At 36.5% G+C, this 14351-nt stretch overlaps 1 protein-coding gene across 13 annotated transcripts in view; it reads right to left on the bottom strand.

Moving 5' to 3' along the window:
* Positions 1-14351, bottom strand: part of ATM (ATM serine/threonine kinase) — a 133531-nt gene that overhangs the window by 118426 nt on the left and 754 nt on the right. For all 13 annotated transcript variants that reach the window (XR_012474363.1, XM_074216619.1, XM_074216628.1 and 10 more), the window contains exons 2-4: positions 6936-7037; positions 6740-6852; positions 1993-2138 (exon numbers count right to left, since the gene is read on the bottom strand). Coding sequence is in view for 12 of the 13 variants with exons in the window: in XM_074216628.1 (XP_074072729.1) it covers positions 1993-2138; positions 6740-6852; positions 6936-7037 (361 nt within the window). In the remaining variant the exon portion in view is untranslated. The remainder of the gene's footprint in view (positions 1-1992; positions 2139-6739; positions 6853-6935; positions 7038-14351) is intronic.

Here is a 14351-nt window from a genome sequence, read left to right as displayed (position 1 = left end):
GAGAGGCAAATTAGAGGTAAGCACTTAATATAAACTTAAAAGACCGGGTTTAGATTCCAATTCTGCCACTTGTTAATGTGACCTCCAACAAATCACTTACTTGATCTAGAGCTATTACATCTGTAAAATAAAGAAGCTGAACTAAATGACCTCCAAGATCTCTAAATTTAAGATCTTATGAATTCAAATAAATACAGGAAAATTTTAGTGATAAAATGAAAAAAACTGGAACTGAAAAAGCCAGTAAGCACACTAGTGACAACTATTTAAAAAAGAACACATAACTGACCAGAAAAAAAATAACATCAAATACCAGTGGATAAACCTTATTATTCAAGTTATAGATATTGCATCTTCCACTTGTTCTTGATGACCTTTCTCTAAAATAATGGTTCCCATCTGAGACACTAACACATTGTTGGTGGAGCTGTGAACTCATCCAACCTTTGTGGAGAGCAATCTAGAATAATGTCCAGAGGGCAACAAAAATGTGCATATCCTTTGATCTAGCAATACCACTACCGGGTCTATACCCTGAAGAGATTATGAAAAAAGGGTAAAAACATCACTTGTACAAAAATATTCATAGCAGCCCTGTTTGTGGTGGCAAAGAATTGGAAATTAAGTGAATGTCCTTCAATTGGGGAATGGCTTAACAAACTGTGGTATATGTCATGGAACACTACTGTTCTATTAGAAACCAGGAGGGATGGGAATTCAGGGAAGCCTGGAAGGATTTGCATGAACTGATGCTGAGTGAGATTAGCAGAACCAGAATAACAGTGTACACCCTAACAGCAACATGGAGGTGATGATCAACCTTGATGGACTCACTCATTCCATCAGTGCGACAATCAGGGACAATTTCGGACTATCTACAATGGAGAATACCATCTGTATCCAGAGAAAGAATTATGGACTTTGAACAAAGACCAAAGACTATTACCTTCAAATTAGAAAAAAAAAAAAACCTCGTTATCTTATTATGCAATTTTACTATCTCATACTGTATTTTTTTTTCCTTAAGGAAATGATTTCTCTGTCATCCCATTCAAATGAGGTCAATGTATACCATGGAAAAAATGTAAAGACTGGCAAATTGCCTTCTGTTGGGGGTGGGGGGAGAGAAGCAAGAATGTGGGAAAAATTGTGAAAGTCAAAATAACTAAACCTTTAAAAAAAAATAAAATAAAGTAATGGTTCCCCTCCTGAAATATGACTGACTTCATAGCCCACTTCCTTAGGATTATCATCCACATTCCATTCCTCACATGCAGCTGTCCTGAAACCTATTCTTTTCCTGTACTCTTTCTTGGTGATTTAAGCAAAACTCCAAAAAATTCAATGACTTTTGTGACACTATATTCAGCTCTTAACTTTTTCCTGAGCTTCACACCCATATTTCAATTTCCTGCTGGAAAGCTCCAACTAGATATCCAACAGTCAATTCAAAATGAACATGCTCAAAAAAAAGAATGCATTATCCTTGTCCCAAACCAAGAGTGGGAAACCCTTCTTCTGCCAAAGGGCCATTTAGATATTTATAACAACATAGTCTGCTATATTTGGCCAAACATTTAATTAAGTTACTCCTAAAATGCTACTAGATTTATTGAATTTTAAGTCCTGTCTGCGATTGCCATAGTAGTACCAAATAAAATGATTTCACAGGCTTTAAACAGCCCACAAAGCCATTTCCATCCCTATCCTAAACCCACTCTGTCTACTAAATGACCTCCTTCTGATAGGGGCCCATAATTCTACCACAGTCAATCAGCTGATTAAAATAATCACATAATCATTGCACATTGGTCTGTTTGAGAGAAAATATCAAAACTTGGAAGAATCAAAAATGCAATACTCAACATCATAACAAAAATTTGTTAATAATAAAGCTTCCACTCAATTTTTTATTCACCTGTTCAACTATAAATCAACTATAACAATTAACCATTATGTAATCCATCAACAAATACATAATGTGTCCCTTACTTTTATTTGCACATTTGATGAAGTATTTAACCAAGCTGCTAATTTCTTGAATCTTTTTCTGTCTGGAAGCTTGTGTTGCAGCTGATACATTTGGTTTTGCTGATCGCAAACATTCTGTTTCCTTCTGGATGTATTTTTGCAGAAACCTTCAAGAAAGTAAAAAATATTTTTAAAAAGTGATTTTCTGAAAGGAATACATTAATAGCTTTAAAGAGTTCATGCAATAAGAAGGTACTCTTAGTGTTTAACTGCAACTCATATTCCTCTAAATTAACCAAATAGATTTTTCTCTCTTCAATGACATTCTATCACTTTCCTATAGACCAAAAGTATTGGACTTAGAAACAAGAAGGCATGGGTTCAAATTCTGCCTTAGATACTAGCAGAGTGACATGGAGTGAACAGTTTAACGTGTCTGTCTCAGTTTCCTGATCTATAAAATGGGATAATAGGGGATAATAAGAGCGTCTACTTAAAGTTGTCATAAGAACCAGAAAAACACAAAGTACTTTGCAAACCTTACAACACTATATAAATGCTAGCTACTATAATTTGCTAATTCTATTCTCACGTTGGCTTACTTCAGTTTATGTTAAAAATCAAAGTTGTTCCTTGTAGTTAATTCAACTTCATTTTTTTCTCATACCATCATCCATACATGAAATACTCTAATTTTTCCCATTCTACAAGCAACAATGTTCACAGCCTACAAAGATGATTTTCTTGACTAAGTGGGATACACTAGGTACAGAGCATATATTATGTTCAGAGGAGGGCTATAATATGTGTAGACAGTATAAAAGATATATACATATATATTTAATTATTGTTTACCTTGTCTGAATTAATCTTAAACTAAGGGAACAAGAAGCTATGTAATTTCCATGAAAAAGTAAGCTTCAAAATGGTACTAAATACTGTAACATATGCAAATATTAATTTAATAAGTATTTTAATGATAAAATATTACATAAAAGTTCAACTCCAGTGATCTGGAATGAAAACCTAAGCAAAGTTCTTCCAAATTTAGGGGATAAGCTGTGTCTCCTATCTAAGTATGAAACTAAATATCTTAAAACCAATATAAGCTGACTACCAGGTGATTGAATGGTGGTCCATTAAATAAAATAGAAATTGGTATTAAATCCTGTGCAATCTCTTTCTGTTTTCCATATCAGTGGCAGGGTGATAGGGAAAAAAATAAAAGTTACCATGAATCAGAATTTTTAAGCCTTTTCCAAAAATTGATATAAGTGGGTACTTTGAGAGATTGGTCCAACTAGTAAGTTTTATATAGTACTGAAATAAATGACCTATATTCATATTGACTTTATCACTATAAATGAAATAAAATAAATATGCAGCTATATGAAAGGATAGTTAATTGTTTCTCTTGGCTAGCCAAATAAAAGGTCAGACAGAACTGGTTTTACCATGTGAAAAATGGGCACCAAAAGTTGCATTTCATGTGATACTTGAACATTTCATTTCACATTACACCTTAAAGGTAAAAGCATCACAACTGAGATCATTTCAGTTTTAATAACATTTGTTGTAGAAGATGAAATTGAGCATTCTATTAATAAATTTATCAAATTTTCCAAAAACACATGAGTAACTGCCTATATACCTGGTGATAAATAAAAAAGTGAGTGCAGGCTGGGAGAAGGGAAGAGAATTGCTGAAAACCAAATTTAGAATTAAGAAATTTTAAAAGCCAAAGATATATAGATCACTCAGCAGGCTCAAATCTATGTAAAATGAATACTTTAAGTTCAATAAACATTTATTTAGTGGTTACTATTGGCAAGGTATGGCTTAGGTGCTGTAATATCCAAGAAAAGAAGGAGAGCAAATTTGAAGGGGTTTTTTGGTTTTGTTTTGTTTTTTTTTGCTAAGCAATGGGGTTAAGTGGCTTGCCCAAGGCCACACAGCTAGGTAATTATTAAGTGTCTGAGACGGGATTTGAACCCAGGTACTCCTGACTCCAGGGCCGGTGCTTTTATCCACTGCGCCACCTAGCTGTCCCTGAAGGTTTGTTTTAACTATGATGCTTTGCTCCAAAGAAGAGTTCTCATAAATAGAAGTGGTAATGATAAAAAAAAAAGGATCATTTAAACATTTAAAAAATAAAAACAAAGAGTTAAAACACTGACATGTGTTTCCTGAAATCCTGGAAAATCTTTTAAAAATGAAATTAAATCTTTACCAAAAGTAAACAATGGATTACCAATACCTAGGCTGTTTCACACTCAGTTTATGTGTAATTAAATTAAAAAGGAAATAGAGCAAAATTAACATTAAATTAGAAATAAAAGGACAAAAAGATGACATAGAGCATTCCAGGCATGGGGGGGGGGGCAGAAAGGGGTAGGAGGGCAGAAAGGGGTAGGAGAGCCAATGAAAAGGCATGAAGTCAGGAGACAAAGCGACTTACAGGAAGAATGACAAGTGGACCAGTGAAGTTGGGTCACAGGGTGAGTGAAAAGGAGTAAAGTAAAAGAGGACAAGAAAGGGGACAGGTTTAAAGGACTATAAAAACCAAAAAAAAAAAAAAAAAGATTTTATGCTTAATCCCAAAGGTAAAGGGGGGATCACTGAAGATTAATGAAAAGAAGGGTATAGTGACCAAACCTAGGCTTTAAGAAAATCTCTTTAGTAGTTGAATAGAAGGTGTATTGAAGTGAACAGAGAGCAATGAGAAAGTTATTATTATTATTATTATTATTATTATTATTATAGTCCAGGTAAGAGGTAATTAGGGCCAATACTAGGAGAAAAATAGATGTAAACAGGAGATGTTGAAAGGATAGAAAAGACAACATTCGACAGCAGATTAGATAATGTGGGGTTAAGTACAAGTGAGAAGTTAATGACAATACCAAAGTTGTGACCCACACAATAGGAAAAATGGTGGTGCCCTGAACAGTAAAAAGCAAGCTGGGAAACACTAAGAGTTTGGGGGGGTGGAGAAAGTGGGAAGATGAATTCTATTTTGAACTTGCTCTTTTTTGAGATGACTATGAGACATTCAATTCATGATGTTCAAAAGGAAGTTGTTATGAGAATGGAGCTCAGGGCAAATATAGGCATCTGGTAAACAGCTACATAAAAAATGATAGTTGAATATCTGGTAATGGATAAGACAACCAAGTAAAATATATAGAAAAAAGAAGGCCCAGAACAGAAGGAAGGGAAAAAGGGGGAAATCTAGGAAATATAAAAAACAAAAGATATCAATAAAAATCCATTTTATTAAAAATAAAAAAATGATTCAGCTATACTTATACTGTTATTAAAAAAACCCGTGTGATTTGATTAAGCAAAATATTTTTTCTATTCCAACAATACATCTCCCATGGACATATTAAGATCAAATCATTTCTTGTTGGAAGCAAAAAGAAAAGAACTTTATTAAACAATCCTTTGATGACTTATATCAAAATGAGTCATAAAAGACTTATGATCCCCAAAGGTGTTCACCAGCAGTTATCTTGTACAAAGCAAAAGTGGAAGAATTCGAGAGGCTGAGATTTTTTTAGATGTTTTTGGTTACACCTAATGGTGCTAAAAATATGATTCCAATGAACCCCAGAATGCTCTAAGTTCTTCTTAATCAGATTCACTGATGCTCAGAGAAATTAACACATAAATTCACACAGAAAACCAAGCAGAAAAAAAAACTCATTAATTGAGAGGCAATGGAGAGCTGGCTTTGGAGTGACAGAGAGTCCAAGTCTTGATCTGTGTCACAGGATCATAGATTTAAATCTGGAAGGAACCCGGGAGACTTCAGAAACCATTATTTAAGTCATTCAACCTGTAAGAACTACAAATAATTCTAAGTTACAAAGAAAGTGTCCATTTTTATTGGAAGAGGAAGTTCTTTACTATGAGATCCCTTTACTAATATAATCAACAAGCCTGAAAACAAAAGCAAAAACAAATCCTTAAATATCACATAGATTACATGTGATTCATGGGTATCTTTGATTTAATCCATCAGTAGAAAAAGTTTGAACAGTTAAACAATTTCCAGTTAAACAATGAGCTTGATCTAGAACCTAACAGGAGAACAAGAACAGGCTTAACTGCATTTTGTAACCCTATGCAGCACCTTCTTATGACTCTACACAACTTATTTCCCATCTTCACACTCCATCTTTTCAAGTTTTGAATTCCAGTATGTTTCCTAGGATTAAGGAATACTGCCAAGGTCTCCAATGTAGCAAAACTAACAGTGATCCAAAGGGCAATGGAAAAATATAAGGTAAATTTCAAGTAGCATAAATGATGACTTAAAGATAAAAAGAAATGTCAAAAGCATCATCAGGGGCATGTATGACTAGAAAAGAAGACTGTCAATAAAATTCATCTAAAGTTTAGGTTATGTTCTAAATGAGTTAGATTTAGGGGAGGCTAGGTGGCGCAGTGAATTGAGCACCGGCCCTGGAGTCAGGAGTACCTGAGGTTCAAATCCGGCCTCAAACACTTAATAATTATCTAGCTGTGTGGAAGTTGAATGGAGCTTGCACTGTATGTTACAGGAGGTCTCCACCACTCATGTCTAACCCACAGGCATATTTTTTTCTTTTCTAAGGCTTGCAACTTCTGTGACTGTAACATTGAGTCAATCTAAAACTTGGAAGTATAAAGTCTAAGGCATGAAAGGAAAATTAATAGTAATATATTAATTTACATAAGGATGGTTGGAAAATGAAGGAACAAAATTTATTCCACAAAATACCTAAAAACAGCATCCCAGTTCAAATATTTTCCTTGTTTAGAGTCAGAGTTCCGATCCAAATGTTTAACTGTTTCAGGATCTCGGATCAAATGCTTGAATTTCTCGACTTGTTTCTGAAAATAAATTTAAATTTGAATTATTATTAATTTATATCTTTGTTCTAAGGACAATGTGTAAATTGACATCAAGTCACTACCCTTCGTTCCGCAGCTCTGTCATTTTCAAGTTGACGACAGCAAACCAGTAAATCATGTAAATCAAGGCTCATGTTCAAATTATCGATCCATACAACAGAGATCTATAAGAGGAAAAAAGGTAATGCTATAAATCAAAACAAAATTTAAGCATAAAATTGCACTAGTTTACTCTTATTGCATCTAAAAATTTCCACTTTGTTAGTACCATAGAATCATACTAGTGGAGGTAGACTGAACTTTGGCAAGAGAAAGTAGAGATATGACAATGTGACAAGATAGTCCAGAGTTGAAATAGTTAATATCTGGGTTGAAAATGGAGACAAAGGAAAGTGAAATCAAAGTAGGAATGACAGCCTAGAACATACTAAAAGGATTAAGAAATTGAAATGCTTCAGGAGAGTGGAAAAAAGGTTTAGTAGATATGAGGGAATAAGGTGAAGAATAAACCACATAATGAGAACAAGGGCTGTTTCATTAAAGTCTTTTTTTCTGACACGTGTGTGTGATAAAAATACACTAAACAAAATTTTCAGGGCCTGGACTGAGCAAAAGAAAATTTTTATTTGCTTTAGTTGAGAGAAGGGCAAACTCATAAAGAGCTGCACCTAAAGGATAATCAAGCAAGATTATATAGGTTCCAAGGCAGGTCCACTTTCCTTAACCACCTTCTCCTTTAACCCACTGGCTGGGTCTCCAGAGGTAGTATCTTATTTGAGGAAAATCTATCCCAGCAACAGCATCGAGAAAAGAATGAAATGCTTTCGTAATATTTTTCCCACCAGATAGTGAGGTAACTTGAGACCTTCATCACTATCTTAATGAAGTAATGTCTATGGTTAGACTGTCCTCACAGTTTGCAAAATGAGTCTTATCATAAAGCAGGTGGCTCATGAGTTCTTTTCTGGAATGCAAGGTCTTTCAAGGAATAGTCCAATAATAAAAGTTTATTTTTCTTATTATTTCTTAACCCTGAGAGTGCTTCACTAGGAATATTAACCCTGAGAAGGTTTTACCGGGAATATTTCACTTATACAGTAAACAGTGCATCTCTGGAAAGTTAAATGACTTGTCTATTTCTCTCATGCTTTCTTGTGGATGAAATGGAGAGCAAGGGTTTAAAGGCAAGGTGAGATAATAAATTAAATCAGCTGACTCAAAGAGCAGTCATTAAAGGTTATATATAAAGTTGAAAGAGCATGCCTACTAAGATATGATAATCCTTGGCCCTCTAATAAAAACTATTTTTAACAATGATTTAGATTATAAATCAATCAATAAGCATTTATTAAGGTGCCAAAATGGAGATCTGGACTACTTCACTATCTGTCTCCTCTGGGGATTAAGAGTAATCTTCAGTTACTGGATAAGGGCACATGAAACTTGGATATGAAGGGATGGGGTGAGGGGAAGGATACAGCATGATAGCTGGGTATAGATATTTGAAGGACTAATTCAACTTGCTTGGTCTCAGACAAGCAGATATCAACTCAATGTAAGGAAAATCTTCATAACAATAACTGATATCAGGAAATAGAATTGGGTGACTAGAGAGGTAATAGTTTCCTTTGTTCCCAGGAAGTAAAAGACTAGATTGTGCTAGTTGTAGCAGAGAAATTTTTCATTAATAGTACATGACCAAGGCTTGTCTTCCTCTAGGAAGCTAACCTTTCCTGGGAAGCATTATCCCAAATAAACTCTCCTGACGCTATACCTCTTTTGTGCTGCTTATTCCCCTACTGCTACAGCTACCACCCTTAATGGATCAGTGACTTCCAATTGCCTATATTCTTTAATCCCTAAATTCTTCTGGGTCAGAATTGTTATTTAAAGTGAAAAAGCGAATTCTTTTACATTTGCTCAAACCCCTGAAACTTTTAGCTGGACACATTTTCCAGCAACATTTTTGGTGCCCCAAAATAGGGAAAACAACGGCTCTGACTCTGGAAGACTTGCTTCTTTAGGTAAGCCATTTCTTGTTGTCTTTATTTTTAAACCATCCTTCACCAGGTTTAAGTCCTGGCTGAGTTCACATTCTTCTGGGAGCGTTGCCTTAAAGCTTTTGTAGTTTTTGTCCTCCCTACTGTGTGCTGGGAAAACTTGGGGAAAGGCATTTCATGTTGCAGACTTTCTGGAGATCTCTCTCAGGATGAGGGGCTGATCTCTCTGAGAGATGCCTCATTGTCAGTCAGCCTTCTCTGATTGGAAAGACAAGTTCTATGTTTAGTGGTGAGCTTGCACTGTATGTTTTTTTTTAATTTATTTATTTTGAATTTTACATTTTTTCCCCTAATCTAGCTTCCCTCCCCCCACTCCCCACAGAAGGTAGTCTGTTAGTCTTTAGATTGTTTCCATGGTATACATTGATCTAAGTTGAATATAACTTGCACTGTATGTTACAGGAGGTCTCCACCACTCATGTCTAACCCATATCTTTTCCTTTCTAAGGCTTGCAACTTCTGTGACTGTAACATTATGAGTCAATCTAAAACTTGGGTCTTTAGGACTTTAAGAAAATGGACAGCTTACATTCCTTTTGTCTGGTCCTCTAGGCTGCAAGATCTAAAGCCTAGACTAGCACTCTTGTGTCTCTCTGATATTATCATCTTGATTAGTTGGTTCAGCCCCTCAGCTTGCCTGTTATTTGATTAGCCAGTTCTGCTATCTGTTGTGTCTCTGTTGTACTGTTAGCAGGTCTAGGCTGCTCTGTGTTTTGATCTGTATTGTGTACTCTCCCTTGTTCCCCCCTCAGGCCTGGGTCCTGTGCAATCCAGGGTTCTGAGAGGGATGGGTTGTGAATTAGTTAAGACTCATAGCTCAATCTCCCCCTCCCACTCCATTCTCCTGGTTCAAGAGTGGCTCTACCCCACCCTACACTCCCACTCTCCAGTTCTCCTCTACCTCTTGGATGTCTGACCTTATCCTATGACCACAAAAAAAGAGATGTAGTCAAATTTATTTAATTTGGAAAAGCCACATTAATTAGGCAGACATTTTGTAATTTTATGGGTTCCTCGGGGTGGTCAGAAGTACCATTTTAGGTGTTTCTACAGTAGTATATGCCACTGTGTGTTTCCTAGAAGTGGGGGGAATTAGAGCTCTTTGACAAGAAAATTCTCCTGGGTTTGGAAGAAATTGGGATTTAGTGAAACAAGTAGAATATGGAGTTTTATTAGTATATAAAATTAAAAAATTTTAAGACTGTAAAATTTTATATTCACTTCAGAATATCTTGTAGTTTAAAAATCTTTGGGAAAAATATAAGTCCCCATGTGGAGACAAGGAATTTTAGTGTTTTAAGGAACCAAAAATAGAGGGCACCATGTGAAGATGAGATGTTAAGAGTTTCAAGTAAATCAAACTTCCTTTTGCTATCAGTCACTTAAATTGCTCTTATGCAAAAATAATACTAAATAACTGAAATTATAAATTGAACTTCTATAATATTTGGGAAAGATTCAGGTATAATTAAATCTATTTTGGTCTTATTTGAAGTGAAATTTAAGGATGTTTGATCGTCCTACACACACACACACGGATTAAATCATCAGACTATTTTTGATGTTATAATCATGTCTTAGCTTTTTTTCCCCCCTTTTATGGTAAAACCCAACCCCACAATTAGAACAGCTTAGGCAATGGAAAATATAAGGTGCAAACCACATCATGCCCTGCTAATGATCCCCTTCATACTGAAAAGACCTGGATTGGGGAACTGCTACAGGATACTTAGATACACTGTTTCAATTATCAAAAAGCCCCAATCTTTGTTGGGATCATGGAGTATATGGTTTTTAATTCCTTTTATTTCCCTGCATTGCTATTCTTCCCCTGATCCCTCCCTTAGTAACCCCTATACTTATCTCAATCCTAATCATTTTTTAAAACCCTTTTGGCCCCTGTTTGGTTAATCTTCTTATAAGATTTATTTCCAAAAAAAAAAAAATTCATTTCCTCCAGATTGGAAGCTGTGCCTCTCCAACTACTGATTTGGATGTTGTTTCATTTGATTTCTGGATGCACCTCCATTTCCTCCTCAAATGGGATGTGCTAGGCAGGTCTACATTCCTTTTCAGCTGGAAGCAGCTTCAGAAGCATAGACCTTCATCTCAACTCCCAGATGAATTTGGTCCCAATTTGTTTTGAGTGGGGAAATATTGGACAGAAAAATATGTTCTATAATTAATGTTCCCTCTGCCACGTATCTTATATTAACACTGAACCCCCATCCCATTCTCCAATGAGGTCAATGAACTCTTAGGAAAGGACCTTGCCTCTTCCTGACAAGGACTTGATAAATCCAAGATAAGTTCCATCATAATAATATTTTTCCTTCATTTTCAGAAGAAATCCACAACATAAGGGAAATGATGCCATGACAAGCACATGATTTGAATTTGAATGAGGGTGCTATACTAAGGCGCCAGGTTCAATTTTTCCTCCAGAGCCATGTGGGTCCAGTGGACAGATATGAATCAAGATGACTAGAGATGGCCCTGGATGTGAGGCAATCAGGGTTAAATGATTTGCCAAGGTCACACAGCTAAGTGGCAAGCTTCTGAGGCTAGATTAGAACTCCTATCTGCCTGACTCCAAGACCAGTGCTCTATCCACAGCACCATAAACTGCCCTAGCCTTATCAACAAAAACAATGGATCCCTGGTCTTACCTGAAAAGATTAAGTCCCTGAGTTACTGCCCCCCACCAATGCATGCCTAATTGCCTCATCTTCCTACCCCTTTAAAAATTCACCCTCTCTTGAGTTCAGTTGCTTGGCTTCCTTTTGGAAGCTCCTTTGAGAGCATCATCCCCAAATTAGCTCTCCTGACCCTTACTGTTAATACCCTGATGGCTCATCTTCCTAAGGGAAGTCAGCAGGCTCTGGAGGAGTCTGATACCCCAAACGACCTCTCATGCTCCTATACATTTCTTTATGCTGTTTATTCCATTACGGCTCCTGCTCATCCCCTTAGTGTATCAGTGTCTTCTAACTTTCCCAAACTACCTGTATTCTTTTTTCCCTTAGCTTCTGCTAACCACAACAATACATAAACATTTTTATCCCTAAAAAAAAAGAATACATGACCAAAAGGGTGCCTTGTAACTGTAATTGTGTGAATAAAAACTAGCTGAAGTGAGATTTGAACCCAGTCCAGTTTCCTTCCTCTTTCCCCTGAGCAATATTTTTGCAAAGTATGTGGTTTCCACTTACAATAATATGACCATACAGAGGGACAGGGAAAGGAAAGGGGAGGAAGGAAGGAAGGAAGGAAGGAAGGAAGGAAGGAAGGAAGGAAGAAAAAGTGGGAGAGGCAGAAAGTGAGCAAGCATCATGCATTAAGGTCTTCATACCTACTCTCTCTACCTATGCAAATCTTGTCATCTTTCAGGCTCTACCTCAAAACTCATTTTTTCTATAAAGCCTTCTGACAATGCTTAGAAATTCTTCCTCATATCAGGCCAAGAAATCTAACTTCCCACCCATTCATTTTAGTTTTCCCCTTTGCATTCACCCCAAAGGCTAGATCACTCATGAATATAAGCTCTTTGAGGGCAGAGTTTGTGTAATTCTCTGCATTCTCAGCAGTCAAGTGCCTAGTTCTACAAATTGATGGACCATATGCAAATCATCCCTCCTCAATCCCATGTTGTATTATTTATAAAATAAGGACGATACTTCCACTATCTGCCTTACAGGGTTGTTTTGAGGTCTATAGCGTTCTTTCCTTATAAGGACTACATACTGTGAATTATTAGTTAATACTAAAAATAAATTTAATCTCTACATAATAGCTCTTCCACTACTGTAAAGTTTTGTTATTTTTTCAGCTGCCCATGCTTTTTTACCTATTTCTTCTTATAATAAAAAAATTGAAAGCTGAAGAAATGAATTAAAATCCCATACCTACCACTAAACAGTTATGTGACTTCTGAGCTTTAGTTTCCCATTCAAAAAATGGAGTTAATGATCATGGCATTATCTAGGCTGGTAAAAAGGTCTAGGAAAAAAGCTTAGTAAATCTTCAAATCCTAAATGTTAAATTCTTTGTGATTCATATTAAGTAAACCCAAAATCGAAGGGTATGCAGTTCTGATCTGATAGAAATCCAATCACAATGAAGCCCAGGTTCCATCCCTTAAGTTCTGTTGATTAATGAGAGGTCATTACATCAAGCAGGTCCCAGTCACTCCATTAAGACACTTTTTTGTCAAATGCACTCTTCCCTCATACTACTTCCCTGTCTCCCCCTCCTCCATTCATTTTCACTTCTATTGGGGGGGGGAGTAATCCTATCAGAACTACTTACAATTGCCCTAAAGTTCTACGCTCCTTTGACTTTACCCTTTTCTGGTCACCACTTCCTAATACATGACAATTCCTCTATTAGACCATAAGCTCCAAAAGGATAAGAGTTGTCCCACTTTTGCAACTCAATCCCTAGGAATTAGCATACTGCTTGGCATGTAATGAACATAATGAATGCATTTTTATTCAATTACTAAAAAAGTAGAGATGAACTTAAGAATTTTGGTTTAAAATTCCTGAATAAGTGCAAATATATGAAGATATCTTAGTATAAAAAATAAGACTTGTCAATCCTGATCAAATGATGAAAGAGCCACAGCAGTTCTGCAATAGCTGTTAACCAAAGAACTAATATTGGTTATAAGCAAAAAGCTTTCTCTACTCCACTTCAGATGGGAAACCTGACCTATATGGGGGGGGGGCGAGGAGGGGGAACCAGTCTCCAGTAGAAGGGGCCTTCTTTAGTTTGGGTAAGGATGGGTAACAGCAACAGTGAGACAATTTGATTCACAGCAGGATTTATGACTAGAACACTACAGGTGCTTGTCCAAGCCCAGAGACCAACTGGTGCTGGTATGAAACAATTCTAGGATTTTGCTGTGGTTGAGTTCAACCAGATGAGTGCAACGGACTACTGTTATGCCCAGCTCAGGGAACAGCTTACATGCTGAGATTTAGCTCTAGAAAACAGAGCTAGTTTCCTAGTGGCAAAAAGTGAACAGGCACAAGACAGTGTTGGGGGCAGCTAGGTGGTGCAGTGGATAGAGTGCCAGCCCTGGAATCAGGAGTACCTGAGTTCAAATTTGACTTCAGACACTTAATAATTACCTAGCTGTGTGGCCTTGGGCAAGCCACTTAACCCCATTGCCTTGCAAAAACCCTTAATAAAAAAAAAGGGGGCGGCTAGTCTTGGAGTCAGGAGTATGTAGGTTCAAATCCAACCTCAGACACTTAATAATTACCTTGTGTGGCCTTGGGCAAGCCACTTAACCCCATTGCCTTGAAAAATCTAAAAAAAAAAAGACTGTGGGTCTTGGCATGGGAATCCTGACCCACTACAAAAGGAGCGCAAACCTGACACCTAAGTAGTCCTTCCTATTCAGTAGTAGGG

Source organism: Macrotis lagotis, chromosome 1 (assembly GCF_037893015.1).
Source record: "Macrotis lagotis isolate mMagLag1 chromosome 1, bilby.v1.9.chrom.fasta, whole genome shotgun sequence".
NCBI classification, from domain to species: Eukaryota; Metazoa; Chordata; class Mammalia; order Peramelemorphia; family Peramelidae; genus Macrotis; species Macrotis lagotis.
The sequence above is the reverse complement of the archived record's forward strand: the minus strand, read 5'-3'. Positions and strand labels throughout refer to the sequence as shown.